Source organism: Chamaea fasciata, unplaced genomic scaffold (genome assembly GCF_029207755.1).
Source record: "Chamaea fasciata isolate MVZ Bird 193981 ecotype frontalis unplaced genomic scaffold, bChaFas1.0.hap1 SCAF_4, whole genome shotgun sequence".
NCBI lineage: Eukaryota > Metazoa > Chordata > Aves > Passeriformes > Sylviidae > Chamaea > Chamaea fasciata.
This window is the reverse complement of record NW_027094089.1, coordinates 2,349,950-2,372,571: the sequence shown is the minus strand read 5'-3', so window position 1 is coordinate 2,372,571 and position 22,622 is coordinate 2,349,950. Positions and strand designations below refer to the sequence as shown.

The window sequence follows — 22,622 nt, the reverse complement described above, 5'->3', positions numbered from 1 at the left end:
CTGTAGCTAAAAGTCCATCCTTCAGAATTGCATGTTCTAGAATTTTGTTTGTAAACAGTTTTAATTATACATTATCTTCTTGCATTGACTCATTTTGCTTTCACATAGCTGTAGTCAAAATATCCCTCTAAAGCTAAGAGGTGACCAAAGAGTACTAGAGAATGCACAGGGCAGGAAGTTAAACTCTAAATGGTAATGAGTAGAGATAAAAGCTTCAGAGTAGGTTTTCAAAGTAGTGTCATAGAGCCCCATAACAAATCATGCAGAGCAGCCTGAACACAGTGGAAATGTGCAGTCCCCAGTTCCCCAAACTCTGAACTGGCAGGGTCGTGGCCTAGAAGATCAGAGTTCAGGTACATCTTTCAAACTGCTGACTGTGACCAAACACTGCATTCACAGCTGCTGTGTAGACAGCATTTATCCATGTGATCTTGGGCCTCTGCTACTGTGTATTTTCACTTTCACTATACAACAGGCTTAGCAGTATTTGGGAGGGGTGCATACATTCAAAAACCACAAGGCAAGTGAAAAGAGATGGAAGACAGTTTAATAGTAAACACTAAACATTATGTACTGTGATTACATCACTGGCAATAATCACTATTGCTTTATTCCCAGTGGAAGAGAAGGGTTAGCAAGAGAGAGCACTAGGCTTCAAACATGTTTCCCACATCCCTACAGTAATGCTTCATGGGGGACATAACAGCCTTTTGCCTATCTGAATTTCTGCACAGTTTCATGATGTTCCTGACACAGCTTCAGCCAAATCCAAAATAGGAGAATTGTGTTTGATTCTAGACCATAAGAGATAATCTTTAAGCAGTAGGTCATCTGGAATTCTTAGGAAGACTTCACGGTTTAACTGTTGCATAAACTGCAAGAGGATAGAGAAAACTAACATAGTCCATGCCACTCAGTCTTTTCTGTCACAAAATTCTTGCAGGATTAAAACAGACATTTAATCTTTTTTATAGTTTTATGTCAACTGTTTCCTTGTTCTTCTCTCACAGTGGCTATGAATACTTCTTTGATGGTGTCCTTGTCCAAGTTCCTGCCTGCAAAGAGAAATAAAATATCTGTGTTTTACAATGCATTACAAAAAACCACATACAAGCAGCTTCACCTAACCTAAGAAAATGTTTATTTTATCAGTCAATGAAAACAGCAGTATTAAAATTAAGGCAACAACAGACTTCAAGCTGCACAAATAAGGGAAAAGGGGAAGAAGTAGATTATTTTTGGTAATAAAACACTTTGCATAGGAAACAGAAATAAACAAAATAGAAACATAGAATCTCAGCACTGCAAGCTTTTCAGAAACAAAACTGACTTTAAACATTACTAAGTATTTGTTGAAACATTCAAACTATTCCCATCACCCAATTTATAACTGCAGATTTTAAAAATAACATTAAATATTCCAACAAAATTTATGAAACCTTAGTATTGATTTGATTTGGCTTGATTTTGGTGACACTAACAGGAATAGCGTAGACTCCTCTCAGCCGCTAATCTGACCCTCAGGAGGTTTTGATGGATAAACTTTGAGAAAGGGTTATGCTGAACATACTCTCTGCACTTACTCTGGCCAGTTTAGCCTGATTGCTTTTCACTGGCCAAATCAGAGGACTGTGTGAAATAAACAGCTTCTTAAACTCAATGTGTAAATTCCCTCTTACCAATTAGAACCAGCCTGTTTGTTCTCTTTTCATCTTCTTTCCAGGCCACTGAAGTCTCTTCCAGGTCATAGAGCTCATGGACACCTTGGACTATCACTTGATGAGATTTGCCTTGAATAGATACCAGTCCCTTATCAGAAAAATAACTGTTAGGGTATATAAACAAAACTTTAAAAATAAAATATGTAAGAGGGGAAACAAAACTTTCAATCTAGTTCAAGCAGGGAATAGTATTTCTGGAAACTATGCACTTGTTAGTCAAAATAAACATACATTATCAATCAACACATCTACTCCCATCCATTTTCACATCTCTTGATTTTGTTAAGGGCTAAGAATTAGACTTTACCATACTCTGCCTTCTGTTCCTCATTTGTCAGTACCTAGCCTGCTCAAGCAAAAATTAAATATCATCATCTACTATGCTTCTTTGAATACATATATGGTGTTTGACATGGAGTCCATGAAAGCCTGCCAACAAACTGATGTAAAATGAACAAAAAAGTATGATTTCAGATTAGTGCAATTAAGCTCTTATGCTCAGTATATTTACATTTTTGGAAACAGAAACTCTGAATATTGGAAAAAGAATAAACATTTGTGAAATAAAACAACTAGCAACACACTTCGAAAGGATTACAGCCAGTGTGAGTCCATTAACCCACATATCAAAAGCTCTATTAAAGCAGTTTTCATCCCTTCATACTACAGTGTTCTAAAATATCTTAGTGGAACACATTCTGTAAAACATGTCTTATACTTCCTGGAAGTTCCTCCCAGAATTTGCCCTAAACCAGGACACCTTTCTCCCCAATGAAAGAAACAGTTAAAAGTATTTCATTAAATAGGTTTCCATTTGACCTATTAGTTGGAATTCTATGACTATTACTGCTGAAAGGGTTAATATGACTGCAGATAAAACATAAATATAAAAGCAACAAACTTTGGAACCTGTTCCGTCATTAGCTGCCTGGGGTTCATTTGCTTTGGTGTATTTGTCTGTGACTGAGGGACAGCACACATCCTATCACAGGCCTCGCATCTCATGAAGGATTAGTTTGATTCCAAGGCTCAATACACCAAAAATGTGTTTGTGCATGCCATTACTGCTTTTCAGGCAGCTTCAGATACATCTGTGGCTGCTCTCTTCTATTTGTCAGGAAGCGGAAGATGAAGATACTCTAATTTTGATGCTGAAAAAGCAAGAAAACAACTTTCCTTCCAATAAAACTAGAATAATCATGTTGCTACGTATGATGGTCAACTGTTCTCAGAAAACAAACCAGAGCTTTACCTTCTTATATTTCTTATAGCCTGCCAAATGACTGACTGGATTCTCATTTTTTCATTATTTACTTGGCTGCTTGGTATAAGGTAAATGAAAATAGAATTGTCGCCTCTACTCTCAAAACCAGGCAATAGAGAAACACAGGAAGTGCCCATGAAGATGAATACCTATAAGCTGTATCTTTAAAACTACAGCCTGACAATACTGTAAAAAGTTGTTAATTGTGGACCACAACCACGATGGCATTCCTATGTTATGCCAAATTGAATTTCTGCATACTATGGCAACAATTTTTAGTACATCTATCAATCTGTAGGATCCAATCTATAGCATCCAAACCCTAGATATGTGAGATGGATCGTATCTTTCAAAGCAATGGAGGTGAAAAATGGAAAGTGATTTAACTATCCCTTGATTTTTAACCCTGCCACTGATGTTTGGGGACTGTACATCTGCCCTCTCCATTCAAGACAAGCATCAATGGATCAATGTCTTCTCCTCTGCCAGCTGTCTCTTTCTGAGTCATTCATGGAACAACAACTTGCTACTCTCCATTTCATCTGCTCTGCTACAGTGAACCAGCAGCACCTTTGACAGGTCTGTAACTGACTGCACACTGCAAGTTTTTAGGTGCAAAGACAAAAAACACAAAACAAAGAAGGTGGTAATTTCTGGCTAACCTTCAGTCTTATGACATCCATGGTGCACCCAGTCTTATCTTTCACACTCTTCTCCCATAGAAGATTCTATGAAAAGAAAAAGTTGCTTCTGTCAACAAAGTGGCATGGGACGAGTTTCTATAAAAAGCCACAATGATTTTTTGAGTTGATAGTGATGAATTACTTACCTGAATAAAGAGATTTAAGTTTTCTTCTTTTATATTTCCTGGAACTTCAAATGTTACTGTAATTATAGCCTGGAAACAGGAAGGTACACTTATTATTAGCACACTGAATAAACATCTCGATACAGTTATTTCAAAAAGTGATCTTTATAACTTATTTCAAAAAGTGATCTTTATAACTCAGCCTCATAAAAAGGCAAGTATATGACAACATCAAACTTAAAAAAAATTTCTCTATTTCTGTTCTGCTCTAATTTGCTAAATTAAGCTCTACACTTTGTTTCTGTTTGGGTGTGCACTTAGAGAGCATATACAATGCTTTGAAGAGTTTAATGCCATTAGCTACTACCCTGTAATTCTTTGCTGTAGAGACTATTATGATCAAGCTTTCAAATATGGTTAAGAATGCTATTTTTTGGCATACCAATCTTCATGACAATTCTATCAGACAAAAAATACTCAATATAGTTTTCATAAAAGGCAACCTGTACTTGCCTCGTAAGAAAGCTGTTTATAAACAAACTATGAGGGAACAGATTCAGAAAATAAAGATGTCTGAAGGTAAGTTTTGTGCCAAAGCAACCACCAGCTAACTGCTCAAGATCAATTATCAAAAGAAAATATGAAAATGAAGCATGTAGTTTAAAATTAACAATTTATTTAAAGAAGAAATAATCAGTCTTATTTTTGTCACTATAACTGCTCAATGGTTACAAAGAACAGAGAGAGAATTATTTCCTATGAAGATTTCAAACAACTACCTTCAGATGACTAGCCTACCTTAAGGAAAAAAAATTAAAGCAACAAGCAGCAAATGTTTGTCTAAAGACCAAATAAACGTATATAAACAACCAAGAGCTAACACTCTGAGCAGCTTCTAAACACAGCAGACCGAAGTTCACTGTGCTCCAGGCACAGTGCAGTTTGTTTCTGTTGACCTTCAACAGGAAGATAAAAAGCACACTCTGTCATACAACAAGGACCTGCAGCCTACTGTGAGAAGTGTTCTGCCCTCATTTATGTCTCAGATGTTTCAATAATCATCTTAAATATCTGGGTGTTAAACTAAACAGAGATACTAACAATGAATTCTGTCGAATGGCTCCACGCTACAAAACTAACAATAATCTCCTTAATAATACAAGGATACTATAACTCACAACATTCAGGAGGGTTTCTACTTAACATTTCTACCTACTTTAGGGATCTACATTGTTAGATTCTACAACTGAGCATATTTAAATTTTTGATTAAATTAAAACATTAACCATTGTCATTGTAATTATAATCAAGCATGAACTGATTTTATATTTAATCATTAGTTCCAAAATTAAATTATAATTGCCTTTTCCTGTTTTCAAGTCTAGCAACTTCACAGTTAAAATATGCAATTCAAAAAGAAAAACACAGGCGCTATATGCATCATGTTTTAACCTGAAAATTAAATTTAATCATAGAAACTTCCTGAAGAAAGCTTAGTTTCTAAGATACCTTAAAAAAATAGAAGCTTTTACTTTTTTGAAGCCACTGAGAGGGCTTGTGGCCTGTGGGTGAACCCCACCCATGTAGGGACACCCCAGGAAGGACTGTGACCCACGATACAAACAGAGAGATTTTGTTTTGGACAGAAAACATACAGGACAGACTGGCTACAAATTTAGGATCTGTTTCTGCAAATACCTAAAAAAAAAAAAAAAAAAAGTAGTTCTATTTGGTTCACAAATAGTCTCCGTTTGAATCAACAAATTATAAGACTGGAGCACTGGAAGCTTGTAAGTTGTTTTTGAAAGTGAGACTTAATATACCCATTTAGAATCAATCTACAACAAAGCACATTCCTTTTTTACTTTTGTGCAATCTAGGTAATCTTGTAAATACCTTAGAACATATTACTCCCTAACTGAAACCTTCTGAAATGGCAACAAAATTAGTATGCAACATTGAACAGCCCTGGTGCTGCACAAACATCAAAGCAGTATTTGTTGTAATTACCTTATCTAAATGCTCATGTGTTGTCTTTACATGCTCAAGCTTTTTCTGCAAACTGAAAATAAGCCAGGTTAAATGTCACATTTGAGTAGGGTGGGCAAAATATCATTATTTCAAAATTTAAAAAATTCCAGCATTGCAGAGCAAAACAAATATCAAGGAGAGACTATATATTCAGAATAAGCTTCAACAGTTAATTCAGTTTTAATCTCAAAATACAAATGTTTAATTATATTTGGTTGATATAGTTAATTGTTTGTGTTAGAAAATAAGGGCTTTTAAAATATAAAGAGAATTATAGTCCTGATTTGCAGTATCTTCAGCATTTATACTTCAATGAACAGCCTTGATAGTCCTTTGTAAAAAAAAGGCAAACTACATCATTAAAGCAAGCATGAAAAAATAACTAGAATTTAACAAGTTAATAGCTCTTGTTTTTCTAAAAAATTTTTTAAATTATTTGAAAATCAAGAAGAAAAAAATGTACAAAGTTGTTGCTTGAGAGAATGAAATCTGTAATACAAACTGAAATACGATATACAAGCTTCCACTTCTCAGCTGCACAGCTCACTTCTACTATGCAGGGTGCCTATTAACTTAAAACAGATACTCTCTACTCAATAAAGGAATGTGGGGACTTCTTTTGTAAACTAATATTTATGGTCTTACTGCATCTGTTTGTGTGACAGCACAAAATTGTACTGCAGCTTTAGATTTCACACCCACATCTGTCTTGATTAATCAAGATAGCACAAAATTTCTTCAAATACTGTCTTCTGTACTGTTTCTGTTTTCTCTCTGTATTGTGAATAACATGCAGAGAAGAAAAACTGTAGCACTAGTTACTGTGATGCTCTCTGCCGCTTCAGAGAAGACTGTCCATAAAAATCCCTCCTCCTAATTTGATGACTAAAATTTTAAGAAGCCTTTATGGTGGGGAAGAAAACACAGTGTCTGCTACAGAAGTAACATTTCACATTCCTACTTCTCCTATTTCCTTTGCTTTGCTGTCTTATTCTCATAGTGCCCTTCACAGAATCCAGAATTCATCATGCTTCCTGTGACTTCAGGGTATATACAGACTACAAGGTTCCACCACACAGTCACGCCAAACATGCTGTAATCTGTCTGCTGACAGAAATCCGTCCTGCAGTATGCTGTTAAAAGAACAAGTTTATTAATGTACTATTGTGTATTTGTGTTCAAGCAGTGCTGGATGCAAAGAGTTTTTCTGCTCAGGTGATGGCACTGAAACCACCACTACTATTTTATGTACGCAATTCTGTATTTAGGAACTAAGAAGAGGGGAAGCAATTTTGCTGTGCCGAGTTCAAACATAAACAAAATAAACCAGACTTTGCTTAAGTAGTCTACAATCTTCTTGGTGCTTTTAGAATTTGTTTTCAAATGCTGACATTTTAGAGTGTTTCCTCTTTTTAATACCAAATATTGAGAAGCTCTGAAGTAACTTCCCTCTGAGTGAGATAAGAGAGAAGACTGAGGAAAGCAATAGATTTTTTTTGTCAGTTCCTTAAGAACTTTCTCAGATCTGTGGAGTGCAGCAAACCAGTAAACTTTGCAGAACACCACCTAATATTACAAATAATCAGATCTAACTGATCTGCTGTTATCAAGAACAATCCTTTTCTGGTTCACATCTTTTTACTCTTTTATCTCTTTTGTGTGGCTCCAGCATGAGTCAATTAAGTTAGCTGATCCATTATAAGAACTTGGAACGTGAGTTTATGACCTGGCTTACAAACTAATAGTTATCTATTAACTCTAAAGGATATTTCAGTCTCCCTCCATCCCTTTGTTTTGAATGCCTAGTTTGGTATTTCCCTGATGCTGCCACTGGTAGAAATCTTGAAATAAACACTACAATATTTCACTGATCAGACAAAAAACAGTGCCAGCAAAAAAAATACCAAACCTATCATTTTGATAGTATCATACCAGTTCAGAGGGAAATCTCACAAGCACATATTATCTAAGAGAGGCTACTAATTTGCATGTCCTGCAATTTCTCCCTTCTGTGAATAAGGAATTTGCTCCATTTCATTATCTGAAGTGTTTATCCAGGAAGAAAACTGAAGCTGATACTGCCCTCCTTTTCCCTCTCCTTTATGTTGCTCCAGTACTCCTCACTCTCTTTGCTGTGCTTCAGCGCACACAACGAACAGAAAGACCTTTTCCCCTTCCTTCCTATTTTACTTCTGCACCCATCCAGGATGCTGAAGCATGCATTTGGCACTAAAAAACCCCAGGAATCAGAAACACAGTGATGAGAATTTGTAGAGCCTTTGCTGTGGAACCTTGGTCCCTCATTGTTTTCTGTGAAATCTGAGAAGGCCTCCATTTCATCATGATACGAAGGAGAAAATTTTTGAAATGCTTTAAAAGAACCAGAGAAGTGTAGAAATCTACTCTGATATTAAACCAAAACTTGCATTTTAGGGAAAAAAGCCAACCAACCACACACACTCTGGCTCATTTAACTTTATAAGGTCAAAAAGGTTTTTGCAGGCATTTGAAGAAGAAAAGAACTCCATCTGATATTACCACTTATAAAGCAGTAATTTTTAAAATGTTGACTGTCATGGTTTAGACAGGACAGACCAAACTAGAATTTCTACAGAAACTCATATGCAAATTTAAGCCAGGATCTCAGTGTGATTGTTTCATACACAGATATTTTTTCTAATAGAAGACAACAAAATTATCACCATACCTTACTCCAGACAAACTGTCAAAAGCATGTAGGTCCAAGACATTAGAGAGATCAACTCTAAAGAGAGGGGAAAAAAGAAAGCTTTGTATTTTTGATGTATTTAAATGTCAGGTTTTAAAGGTGATCACTGAAGCTTATGTTTCTTTCTTGTCTCTCAGACTAATGCCATTAATACTTAGCCTTATTTATGCATATCAGTGGTTGGTACTGCTACAAGGAAATGCTGTATTTTTTTACGCAATAACATGTAAGCACAGAAACAAAATTTTTAAAAATACAGTAAAATACAAGGTATTTCAAAAAATATTATAAAATCCCTTATACTGGATGCCTGAATAATAAATTGTTTTCCCTAAATGGGAAATGGAACCTTGAGCGTCTCAAGGCAGACACAAACCCCTGGAATATATGTAGCTTATACTGACACACTGTTAGCAAACAAAACTGAAACAACTTTATGAGGCAAGCGCTAGTACTAGGAACTTCAACTCTACAATTTGAAAAAGACAAATGAAAAATGTAATACAGAATAAGCAGTACTCATCATATCTGCTTACAAGAATGGCTATCTATAAACTTGCAGAAGAAACTTTCCTTCACAAAGCAATGTATTTCACTGCTAATAGCAACTGATAGCATTTCAGATGCAGTTAATGACATGTGGCTAAATAAAAAGAACAGGAGAGGTAGAAAAACCTCATCTCTGGAATATGACCAGAACCATTAAACTTTTACATTCGACAGTAGCTGCACCAAGCAGTTTCTAAGATGAAAGATTTATAATGGAGTTTACAAACAATTCCTGTGTAAAATTCACGACCAGCTCAGTGTCAGTTTTTCTCAGCAGTGTTCAAAGAAACCACATGGTAACCCTCATTTTAAATACAGGCTTTTGAGGAACAACCCCTCCTTAAAAAGGGTATGTCATAAAATAACACGCCAATAAATTACTTTTGTGCTTATTTCACATTTGGAATGTTTAATAATGGAAGAGACCCTATGTGTTGATTATGGAAGAACATTTGCAAGTAAAAAAGAGCTGTCACTGAGGACTGAATCTGAGGCCCACTTTATCTCATATCCATAACATAGTACTAGCTGGCATCAGACACCATGCAATATGCAAAGAGATCACATGTTGGGTCTCCCAATGGACATTTAAAACACAAATCATGTAGTTTAGTTTCTTCTTCAAATTTGGTCCTATCTGATCACCCAACAACAGCAAGTATTTTTCTCTATGATTTCCGACTACATTTGCCAATAACTTTAAAAACCCAAGTATCTTTTATTAAGGTTATGACTATTATCTTCCCTTTAAATTTGCTTAAATTGAAAACCTGCATTTTATGAACATTGACCACAAAAATCCAATAATTGATGTAAAAGTGCACAAATCAGCAGTCTGGATGATACACTCCTCTCCTAATACAAGTACAATATCCATTTAAGTCCTTATTAAAGAAGAAATCTGAGTCAGAATTTCAATTAAAAATAGCAAAAACACTGCAATCATTTTTCTTGTTCTTGTAAGCTCCTCCCACTGTTTTCAACGTCATTTTGTAGGAACAACTTATTTGCAGCAGCAATGAGAATAATATTTAAGGTGACACAACAGATGGAAAACACTGTAGTGCACATGACCAATTATTAGCTCAATACCAAGGTGACCTTGCAAGCTGCTTTTCAGCCACAAGGTTGGTTAGCAGTGTATCTTTGTGGCCAAGAATGCCAAGGGTGTCCTGAGGTGCATTAGGAAGAGCACTGCTAGCAGTTCATGGGAGAGACCCTGTGACCCTAGCAGCTCATGATCCTGCCCATCCTGTCAGCTCTAGAGAAGCTGTGCCTGCAGTGCTGTGCCCAGTTCTGGGCTCCTCAGCACAGGGGAGACATGGAGCTCCTGGAGGAAGTCCAGGGGAGGGCAACAAAGATGTTTAAATGACTGGAGCACCTCACTAATGAGGAAAGGTTGAGGGAGCGGTTCAGACTCAAGAAGATGACTGAGAGGGGACCTCCTCAGTGTGCAGAAGTACCTGAGGGGAGAATGTCAGAGGATGGACCAGGCTCCCAGTGCTGCCAGGCAACAGGATAAGAGGGACAGGCAGAAACTAACACAAAGGAAGCTCCACCGGAACATGAGCAAGAACTGCTTTACAGTGTGGGTGACCAAGCACTGGAACAGATTGCCCAGAGGGACTGTGGAGTCTCCCTCATGGGGGATATTCCAGAATCATCTGGATACAATGCTGTGCCATGTGCTCTGGGATGACCCTGCTTGGCAAGAGGGTTGGACAAGATGACCTACTGTGCTCTCTTCCAACCTCACTCATTCTGCAATTCTGTGACATGAATACCAGCAGAGAAAAATACAAATTAAAAATACATTTTTACTTCCCCAAAATATTTTTTCTCAATGCTTATTCAGAAAATAAATATTGCATTAAATGTTTCTAATTCAATAATGTTCACATTGAATAAAGCTGATTTAATAGAACACTTTAAACTGTCACAAAAGAAGCAGGATCTAGTACCTAGTAATAGTGGCCATTTAGTACCTTGATCTTTGCGTCTCTAGAATTTTAACAAGTCCATTTATTGACCTAAAATAAAACAGAAAAATCATAAGTTAGATGAAAATACAGATGTGATATATTGTTTGAATATGTTAACCATGGACAACATCACATGAAATAGCACCCCAGCTCTGTTATCAGCTTCTTAACTACCAGATATCAGATTGAGATATTTGGTTTCCACTAACAGCCAAGGAACTTCACAAGTTCTGACAAGATACCACCAGTGAGAACAGCATTTGCCTAATCCAAAGCTATTCAGGAAACACTCTGCTCAGTCTAAGCATTTTTATTTTCATATTTCAAACAAAACACAGTTATAAAGTATTTAAAAATTTTAATGTTTTATTTGGCTTATCATGGCATTGATAGACAAAGGCAATGTCTTCAATCACTAATTTGATTCAGACCACTGGCTCTTCTGCTCCCATGTTAATTGTGTGGAACTTCCTCCACATATCTTTGCATTTGCTAGTGAGCTCATATTTACCAGGAGATTTTTTTTTCCACTTCTGCTAATTCTCAAAAATAGCAACAACTGCTCAGAAACATAAAACCATAAATACTTAAGACAAAGGCCTGTCCCTAGTAAACAACACCACGTATTACTTAGACAGGCAAAATGCTAAGATTGTGTAAGCACACAGAAGTACTGGAATACCTTTAGCAAGAGCCAGCCTCTTTTCCCTTTAAGTTTATCAATTTGTGTCAATCTAATAATGAGATCTAATTTCTATTTTAACAGCAGTAAAGAAGTACCTATGATTAAATTAATTTTTGAGGCAGTACAGTGTTACAGTTACGCCAAAAGTTTCATACCTCACAGATGTTCTGACTTTATTCAATTCCTCCTCTGAAACCAAATCTGTTTTATTGATGATTACAAGATCAGCTAATGCAACCTGCCTGTGTATTAAGAAAAAAAAGAGAGAAAAAAACATCACTAACAAACAAATATTTTATCTGTAAGGCAGAAACATTATCTCTACCACGGCCCCAAAAGATAATATGAACATTGTTAGTACAGAAGGGCAACCCTTAATCAAACTAGAACATCATGGAGAATGATTGAAGTGCTACTGACTTTTCCTCAATATGTTCTTTGCCCTAACATATCACATCAAGGCTTGTTAGATTCTTTTTTTTCAAGTTGTTTTGTTTGTTTCTTTGTTGGCATTTTTATGTAACCTAATCCAAAATGCTTAGTGATTTAACAACTTTACAAATCCCAGTTTGCCTTGCCTGTGGTCCTTTAATGTGATACTTGACGTTCCTTTGCTTTAGGAAGACTTCAATTGTTACAATTACCCTGAATTATTGTGGCTCCACATTTATTTCATAGTATTCCTTTATCTCCAGTTCTGCTTCAAGCATGATAGACCCTAACAGGAAACTTTTAAATCCCCCAATACAGCTGCTTCTCATTCAATTTAAAAAATCCCATCACTATTAAAATAGAAGAGTCAGTTCTTGGCAGAAAGATCAAACGAAACATGAAGTTACCTTTCCATATTTTACCTCACTACATCAATCTACCTCAGATAAGAAAAGCAGGAGAAAAAAGCCCTATAAAAGAACCCATTTCCCATGAACTTTAATACAGTGCAATTCCTAACTTGATTCTACATCCATACCGAGATGCTTCATTGATAAGGCCTTCTGGTTTCTCCTCTGTCAAGTGCTAAACAAAAATGAAAAGAATTGGATTAATCATATTCAAATTACATTTAAATTCATTTGCAATTAAAGAAAGCCAAACCAAATTCAGTTGAGGTCTGTTTTGAACAGGTATTGAGGAAGATGGCATCTAGAATCTTTCTGTTAAATGATGGTAAAAAAGTACCTTTATACATTCACTATTACAGAGATTTATAATTGCCTTGAAGGAAACTCTTTGGAATAATTTTATTATTTATAATGCTAAACAACTGGAAAACTTTATAATAATTATTTTAATTATTTTTCAGCTTTACAGTGAAATAGAAAAGTCACCATGACATACAATAACAATTAAAAAATATATCTGGAAGAAAATGAAGGCTCAGTAATTTTACAAGTGAGTGTGAATTCAACTAACTAACAAAACACAGACTAGACTTGCAATACAGCATTTCATATACGTAACTTCACACTCTTTTCTCTGGAAGACTATACAAGACAAACTGTACTTTGATAGTAAAAACTGGTGACTTTTTCCAGGTTTGCATGAATAAACCACTACTCTTTGGCAAGTTTGTCCAAGATCAGAAGCTACAGGAGTTTCAGTATCATTTCCACTTGTCTGGTGTCTTCACAGAAGAACTGGTGAAAGGGAAAAAAATACCTGCATCTCAAGCAGCAGCATAACATTTCGGAACATAAAGCCTTACTTAACTGAGGCACACCAACACTGAAGCAGCAAAGGTCTAGCTACAAGTTATTTTCTGCCCACTCTGCCATGGAGGCAGCAATCTCTAGGAGAGAAACGTCACAGACATCTGGAGGAAGTAAAACTTCAGACTGATGCTGTAATATTAGTAAGAACTTGCTTGCATCTCTGGGAAGGTTACAGTTCTGTGCATTCCTTCATCAGCTCTAAATGTATCAGGAATATTACTTTAAAATCTCGATTTCAAGTTACAGAAATACCAAATTAGAAGTGAAATCGATTGTCATGGGAAATATATACGTTTTTAAAAACCTAGCAAATTTTCTTTTCTTTATTGGAATTATCAGGCATCTAACAGTATTTTACTTGGAAAACAAAAACAGGTTATTGCATACCGTGAGTCTATCACCTAAAAGGAAACAATACTGTTTCCTGATTGTGCTCAACCTAAGCAGGGCATATCAACAAGATGACTCTCAGGAACTCTCAGGAACCTCTCCTGACCTTTTCTCTGTAATCCTCTGTGTATTGACTTTACTCAATTAATCTTTAGGTTTGTTGCCCTGGAAAGAACAAATGTCAGTAGTCCAGATGTCAGGTCCTGGAAGTTGACAACTGTAACTTCCAACTGTTCCACTGTTTGCCCTCAGTTTAATCTTTCTGATTAAAGAATTTAGTATTTCAGATTGCTGTGTGACAAACCCATTAGAGTGATAACCTGTGGTATCAATTACCACTTCAGTTTCAATTTGGTTCACTGGTCACAGGGATGTTTGTCAGCTTTTCTTGTGAAGGGTTGGTTCTTTGAAGCGTGACAGACTTAAATTGCTGCCCATTATCTCAATGTCATTAGTTGTATGGCTTTCAGAGTTCTTTAAATAATAAGCAGCTGTAGAGGTCAGGCTTTGCAATCAGAGAAACTAAACAAGTTAGCAAATCCTCTTACATAAAGCGAAAGTTGTTTACTTAGTACACAACTGAGAAAGTCTGAAGTTCCTACTACTCTGAGTAGATGTCAGTGTTCTTCAAGTTTACTGATTAGATAATGTATGTTTTCACTGAGTTGCCAAAGGTAATAGTAAATGGAAAATTTGAGTGTTTCCAAACATTTTGGTGTTGTTTCTGTTGTATTACTTGAAAGTCTAATATTTAAAAAAATAATTTTTTAATAGTAGTAATTTAGTGCTGCTGTGTGCAACACAATTATATTTGATCTAGGACAATTCAGAACTGCACAAAGAAAAAGATAAACAGAACACCGTTTCTGCAAGCAGTAAAACACATCTGAATTAGTATGAGAGAACCCAGCTGACAAGGGGCTGACCTAAAACATGATATGAATTCTAGGGATAGCTGAGCTGATTTAGAAGACGGTTCCTGCTCGGAAGGGCAAATTACCCCCTCCCCCCTACTCTTCTACCAACTTCTCCACAAAAGTTCTTGCAGAACACAATGAATGTAACTTGCCAAATCAGCTATTGGATAAGCACAAATGAAAGGAGAAACCCAAGTAATCCAAACAAAAAAAATCTTCAACAGAAAGAATCACTCTCTTATTTTTAAACCATTATTCTTCAGTTCTCTGAACCATCTGCAGCCATTATAAATGCAGAAGTATTAAAAACACTTCCACAGCATGGAATTTTTATATGATCAAGGAATTTTTTCTTATGGTCACTTTTTTTTTGAATCCTGCAAAAATCAGTACTCAACCAAAGCAGTAACCTCCTAAGCTATTAAGTTGCAAATAGTTATATTTACACCCACCTATTACAAAAAAAAAAAAAAAAAAGCTGAACTATTTGATTTAATCACAAGAGTTGCTGACCTCTTAAGCTCACTGCTATATATGGTTGTTCTTACACTATACTTTATATACAGATTACTCTAATACTTGCTCTTTTTGTCTGCTTCCATATAGAATTTTAATATGAAGCAGTACCAGGACACCTGTGCTGTCATTTTTCCACACCACGGCCGCCATTACATTAGTACCCTGCCCTAACTCAATTGTTACCACAATTGGTATAAGATACCTGTTCTTATACTCTCCTTTCAAGTAACACAGACCAGTGACCAATTTCTCCATTGTTTTTACAGTAATCCAAAGGCCTACTTGGATTAAAAGCAAGATTCCTGAGTGAAGAGACAGAACTAGAAGGAACCAAGTACTTGGCTGCAGGAGACAGAAAGAAACTTCCAGAGATACTGAAGGGTTTGATTTGCAACCTTGGGAGAGACGTGGATTGAAGTGATAGTAGAGGTACACAGACATTAAGTAAAGAAATTATATACTTATGTTCCTATAATTGAAAAAAAGAGTATGCCTTAGGTAAGTAGGAAACTGTATTAGGTAAAATGGGGAAGAGTTCTATAGTGCAGCAATGTAATTTTATAGAGGCAACCTGGCAACTCTTGACAGAATGTTGCGGTGTCTGTAAGATTCTGAACTCCTGGGAATATCAGTACTTCCCTGTGCCCATTCAAAAATCAGTAATAATGAAATAAATACATCCACATTCAACGTAAGAATTACAGTTATTGTAAAAATTAATTAATCAACATGAACATTACTACAACAGCTGTTCTAATGCTGCCATTTTAAATCACGTAACAAATCTAGTAACTTACCTGCAATCCATGCTTTGCATCAACAACAGACACAATACCTAAAAGAAAAGATTAAAATGGAAAAGAAATGTGCTGAAATCAGCTGACAGTTTAACAACTTGCAAACCTGCTGAACAAAGGTAACAATATCAGCACATTTACAACTGGTTATAATAAACTGGAAGCAATGAAAGTATCCGAAGATTAAACTTGTTACCTAAATATTTTTTTTTATTCCTTGTCATATCTGTGGTAGTAAAATGTCAACAGAACCAGGTGAGATAAATTCTCACAAAGTAGATGCCTCATCTTCCATGACAGAAAATTGGCTGAGGTAGGCTTTTACAAAATATTGAAACAAATTAAGGGCCTGACTGACATATGCAGCCATTCTAATGGTAAATGATCAGGAATTTGCAAGTCTCTGGCAGAAATCCAGGAAGTTCTTTCTGACTGAACTCAATGTTTCCTTCCTTGGCTAGATGGGTATTTCACAGACTGGCCAAAATGTTAATAGAGCATTTTTTTAAGCCAAAAAGTAGTTTCTTTCCTACATTTAAAAAATAGCTCTTTAACTACATATAGTGATGATTTATCTTTCAGTAATCTCAGGTTTTTATAGGAACACAGCAAATATTAGAGCCAACAAGTACCATAGGTGAAGCAAGCAGAAAACAAAAGGCAGAAACATCCATGTGTTGACAAGTTACAAATTCAGAAGAATAGGAAACCCTTTAGGAAACACAGCATTGCAGGAGAAATGGGGGAAGGAAGAAAGAGAAAAAAAGCATGCTGTAATATTAGTCCTAAATGAGGTTTTATAACATCTACCTAATGAAATTCCCCCCCACCCTTAAATCACAATCAAGAGCCCTCCATATCTGATCCCTTAGAAAAGCATTACACAATTTCTGTTGGATTTAGCAAGATGAAACATCTCACCAAGTACTTAAACAAGCATGAAAATAAGCAGGGATACCTCTCTGACCAAATCTCACAGTGTGAAAACCAAGTTCATACATACCTAACATTTTCTGAAACCTTGCCTTAAAACACCAAGAAGACATTACTCTAATGTATTTCAGATATGAAATGTCAATACACAGGAAAATAAGCTTGCACTTCTTACCATCAAGATAGATGTCACTTCCCAGCTCAGAATCAACCCAGAACATGGAGGCCACAGCTCCTAAGAAGTGCAGTATATATTCAGTTGCAAAACTGAGATATTTTCAGTAAACTATATACATTGAGGTATTTCACGGAAAAACTGTATTTGCAGTGCTAACAATAAGATCAGTAACTAAAGTCATGACAACACCTAAAACTGTCCACCTGAAGTGGTAAGATGCAGTCCTTCAAACACCACTCTGTATCAAACCCAAATACCCGTCAGTTGTTCCAGTGCTTACTCATGCAAGATACAGCAGGGACCACAACTTGAAATTGTTTTCGGGTATCTATTGATTTTTTTTTTCCAAAAAGCTTAATAGTTTTCCAATTTGACTCAAACAGAATTTGTGTGTAACAGAGGCCAAATCAATGTCCTGTCTTCTGAAGAAAATTACTTTATAATGACAACTATTTAGCTTTGAGCTGGAAAGCACCAGTCTCCTAAAGGGGAAACAACTGAATTTCTGATAAGAATTTCCTTCCCTCTCCATCTAAACAGATTTTTAATGTGGATGGTTTAGAGAAAACTGTTTTGGATAGCTATGCCTAACATGAGCTCAAATTTGAACACCTTTTTATAATAAATATTACTGAAGAGCATAGAAGGATTTTGTAAAATCTCTTATTGCCCTTTAAGAAGAATGTACTAGTCTGTTTCACAATATATTTTACAACTTCACAAAATATAAGGCCTATCACAACCAGTGTAACAATACGACAGATGCTAACTATTTAGACTTTAAAAGAAGGAATGTAGAACATCAAAAGTTTACTGAAAACTACTAGTTTCAGAGTATGATTCTCTTTGCTAGGCCCAGTGTCTCCTCTAAATGGAAATACATTTTGGCTGGATTTCTACTAAACTTTTGATTAAATTTAGAACAAGTTCAACAAACAGAACCCAACCAAACACACAACCTCATATTTGCACCTTAACCAATTCACTGGAGTCAATACAACCATCAAAGCGTGGGTGCCTGACAACTCACCACTTTATATAACAACTGTTGAAGTGAACTAACCAGTGAGCAAATAAGCACTTCATAAAAACAGAATAATTATCATGGTTATGAAAACTGTAAGGTGAACTACCTGGATCTGCCAAACCAGTTGTTTCTAACAATATATAGTCAAATTTTCCTCTCCTTTGCATCAGGTTCTCAATTGCTTTCACACCATTGTCCCTGTAAGAAGAAACAATTAAACCTGAGAACAGAGAAAACAAGCTAAAGCACGTATTTAAATGGATTTTCTGATGCAGAACACAGTGTCAGGATCATCAAAGCAAAAGTTCTAAGTCAGGACATTTGCAGACTTACAGTCTACAATGAAAATTTAGTTATCTGCAGGTATAGTATTAGGCAAATTTTAGTTTTCTGTTTCATTTTAGTTTGAAAATAGTATTTGCCTAATCCCACCAGGTGACTTAAAGGTTTGTTTTCAAGCACTAAACCTATAAAGGACAGCAGGGCTTTGTAGATATGTAACTATTTGGTTTGGCAGCTGATATTACAGAAACGAGAGGTGAGAAGTGAAGCATGCTGCCCTGCCTTTCTACCTAACCCACAGCAAGATTAACATGTGCCATTTACTTAAATTAGAGCTGATGAAGGCAGCCTGAAGCAGAAATGTATAGCACTTATATAAGTAACCAATGTGTATAAAACACAGCAGAACAATACAATCCAGTAAGATCTTACTCAACAGGTGTTTATTAACAGCTGTTTTCTACTTACTACCTATTACTATATAAGGCATAAGACCAGTTCTCCCAAATTTTCAGAACAAACAGGCCATGGACCCTTATTTACAAACTTAGCACAAACAATTCAGCATTGAAACAAACAGGGTAAAAAACCTATCAAAGAAAAAAATATTCTCTTGCTTTTTAACAAGACCATCAGATTTGGATATTGTGTTTTGTTTGGTCACAAAAGGCTTTCCACCCTTTTTGATGAATACAATATTGAGGCAGTAACCAAGGTACAAAAAAAGAAGCAAAACGAGTATTTTGTGAGGAAGTTGGGAAACCCAAGTCCTAGTTCCAGCCCACCTGAATCTTCAGCTCTCTGCATGAAAGCATATAATACTGACACTAGACGGACACATCCCTGCTTGACAACACCACAGTGATGTTTAAGTTGGTATTTAGATTACTTTCTGAAAGACACCAAGTCCATATCCAGTAAGGCAGCAACAGAAAATAAATTCCTACCTCCCAAATTCCAACTGTTGTTTCATCTGACAGAAGAAGTCTCAATCAATTCTACCATCAGTTTCAGGAATCAAATCCTGGATGTCTTCTCCCTTCCTCAATTCCCCACAATATCCGCTGTAAGAACATGAACGATAGCCCTTACTTACTTTACTGAACAGCACAAGCAGCCATTTCTGAGCTCCAGCCATTCCTCATAGAGTTCTCCCCCTTGACTGATTGCCAGAGATTTCTCCAAGGCACTCCCTGAAAATACAAGTATATTTTTAATGTTTTTAATCTACAATCTTGCATGACAATCAATGCCTGTAAGAGAGAGATATGTGGATTACACTCTTTTCTCCTGAAACCGTGCTTCTGACATGTTCTCAAGAAATTTTTATTTTCCATTTTATCAGAACTTTAAAAGCCAAGACAAAGCTGATTCCACAAAGATCAAACCCTACGGGATGATAGCACATCACATGCGCCACAAACTTTGCTAAAAGAAAGGGACCCCAGCCTGTGTCTCCACAACAAATAAAGGCTCTGTCTGTACATTTTATTTTAGGCTCTGTGACCAGAAAAGTGAACACAGATGATCTTTCGTCTGTGAAAACAAACAAACAAAAAGCTCCCCACCAACACAATTTAAGCTTCTGACAATGGTACAGATATGAAATTATAGCTAGAGCAATTAGAAATCCTGAAAGCAAAGAGTTCAAAGAACCATAGTCAACAAGCACCCATCTCCCCATTTTCTTGGTCAAGGATAATTTGTGATCTGCAAAGGGCTGAGGGGAAAGGAAATAAAAGACAATATTATCTACCAACGTACTATTTTCATTTCCATTTACTTGAAACTGAGTGGGACAAATGGAAGTATAGCACTTCCAACAGGATTATTATTTACTTTACTCTGAGGGCCTACATTTATGTCCAAAACAGATTAATCCATGTCACTATTTTATGAAAACCAGCAAAAAGACTTTCTGCCCTTCAGAAGAATATAAGGTATGTTAATAATTTGATTAATGGGTTTAAAATTATAACGGTCTTGGTTCCCAGCAGTTTTAGGTACTTGTCATTTTGTGGAAAAAAGAAAGGTTTCTGCATTTTACATACCTTCTCCGAATTCATTCAGAATAACTGCTATTCTTTTATTGTGTTGCTCTGTCAGTATGTAATTTAGAAGAGTTGTTTTTCCAGCTCCTAGAACACAGACCATATTTCTATTAAAATGTAAAAAAAAACCAAAACAAACACATAAAAGTTTAAATAAAAACTAAATACTACTATGCATGCATATGCACACTTCAAACAAATCTCTTCTAAACTAGAGTTTTCATTCTAGTATCCCACATTCTATTTTAATGATGTAGAAACTGACTCGTAGACATATTTAACCCCACAGAACTATCAGGATATTAAATCTCAGTCTTAAATGACTCACAGTTTCTCCACTCATTAAGTGTCAGCACTTCACGATCTTACAAGTACCCTAGTGGCTGGGAAGCCTTTTCCTACAAAACTAACTTTTATGGTTCTCTTAACAAAAGGCACACTCAATCTTCTCCCTCTTACTGCCTTTTCTGACCAGTTCTGCCAGCAGCAACCACGGATATACTGCTAAATGACTTTAAAAGGGCCATTATTAAAAAACGTGTTCACACCCTCGGCGACACTACCTCAGGAGCACTTTCATCCCATGCACATGATAACAGAATTGTTAAGGGTGGGCAGGATCACCTACCTCAAACCAGGTGACCACTACAACGAAGGAACCTTCATTACTTATCCTTAAGAGGTTTTTTTCTGCAGCAGTGCAATGCAGAACAAAGTTACAACTTTCAGAACAGCGACGGCGATCCTAAATTTAACCAGACCCTTACTGTCCGTAACTGCGAGTAGCACACGCTAACTCTACTGGCCGAGGGGAAAAAACCTGGAACCTCAAGTTTTCCAGACGGCAATGCAGCCTGCATTCAACCGAGCCGAACACGCTGCGCCCTCCCGACGTTAAGCGGCAAAGAGCTATCGTTTGTCAATCGTGACCTGAAGGCTGAAAGCAGGGTGGAAAAACCAGCACGGGGTGCTTACACTGCTGCTCGGAGCGGCCTGTATATCCCCTGGAGCGGCCGGCGCTGCTCCCCGGGCCCGTGTGGAGGCGGCGCCCGCCCCGCAGCCCCGGCCCCCGCCGGCCCGGGCCTTCCCCCTCTGGCGCCGCTCCCGTTCCTCACCCAGGTACCCCGTGATGATGGTCACGGGGATCTTCCTGCCGGGGCCGCCATCGCTCTGCTCCGCGCCGATGGGCACCAGATCGGGGCAGTCTTCGTCCTCCATCAGCCCGGACCGGCCCCCGCGGCCACGCTGTTGACGTCACTCGGGGGTGGTGTGACCGCTGTGACGTCACAGATGACGTCACGCACAGCCGCACGTCGGCCCCAAGGGCTCCTCCCCCTGCGTGCTGTTCTGCGCAGGCGCGGCCGGGGAGGCGGGGCGATCGGAATAAAGGAGAGTTTGGCGGGCTGAGTGCTAGAAGGGGTTGCGGTATGTGAGGGGATGTGTGTGCGGCAGGCTTCTTGCTCCAGCAGGGGTATCTGTGATTGTTGTCTGTGCCTGTGTCCTTGCTCTAGCAGGAATATCAGTGATTGTCTGCGCCTGTGTCCTTGCTCCAGCAGCGACATCGCTGATGGCGTGGCGCAGGAGTGGGTCAGACGGTTCTTGAGTATCCGCAGTGAGGGGGACTCCACACCCTCTCGGGTCAGTCTGTTCCAGTGCACAGACACCCACTCAATAAAAGTTGCTCCTCATGTTCAGGTGGAACTTCGGCAGTTTCTGCCTGTTGCCTCTTGTACTGTTGCCTGGCACTGCTGAGAGAGCCTGGCTCTACCTCTTGACGCTCTTTCAGACACCGGTGGGCACCGATGTGGTCCCCTCTTCTCCAGGGGTTGTTTCGTCAGTCTGAACAGGCCCAGCTCCCTCAGCCTTTCCTTGTAAGAGAAATGCTCACCTTTAACCACCTCTTGCTCTCTGTTGGCCTTCTCCAGGAGCTCCATGTGTCTCTTGTGCTGAGGAGCACGGAAGTGGACAAGCACTCCAGATGTGGCCTCATCAGGGCTGAGTGTCGGGACAGATCACCTTCCATCATCTGCTGGCACTGCTCCTCCTAA

General features: G+C 37.5%; 1 protein-coding gene across 3 annotated transcripts; it reads right to left on the bottom strand.

Annotated features, from left to right (window-relative positions):
• Window positions 1-530: 530 nt before the first annotated feature.
• LOC136288020 (zinc-regulated GTPase metalloprotein activator 1A-like) lies at window positions 531-21,843 on the bottom strand. Of its 3 annotated transcripts, XM_066180715.1 has the most exons (15): window positions 21,690-21,843; window positions 20,575-20,661; window positions 19,620-19,716; window positions 18,348-18,439; window positions 17,212-17,271; window positions 16,104-16,141; window positions 12,739-12,785; window positions 11,924-12,010; window positions 11,087-11,131; window positions 8,532-8,588; window positions 5,804-5,855; window positions 3,815-3,883; window positions 3,648-3,713; window positions 1,680-1,809; window positions 531-1,055 (listed from the first exon to the last, which is right to left on the bottom strand). In XM_066180715.1, the coding sequence occupies exons 1-15, from the start codon at window positions 21,790-21,792 to the stop codon at window positions 982-984; spliced, it is 1,104 nt and encodes a 367-aa protein (XP_066036812.1). In that variant the 5' UTR covers window positions 21,793-21,843; the 3' UTR covers window positions 531-981. The 3 variants fall into 3 exon arrangements, with proteins under 3 accessions (XP_066036812.1, XP_066036813.1, XP_066036814.1); XM_066180716.1 differs by lacking the exon at window positions 531-1,055 and having other exon boundaries at window positions 1,688-1,790; XM_066180717.1 differs by lacking the exon at window positions 531-1,055 and having other exon boundaries at window positions 1,724-1,825.
• Between the last annotated feature and the right edge of the window lie 779 nt (window positions 21,844-22,622).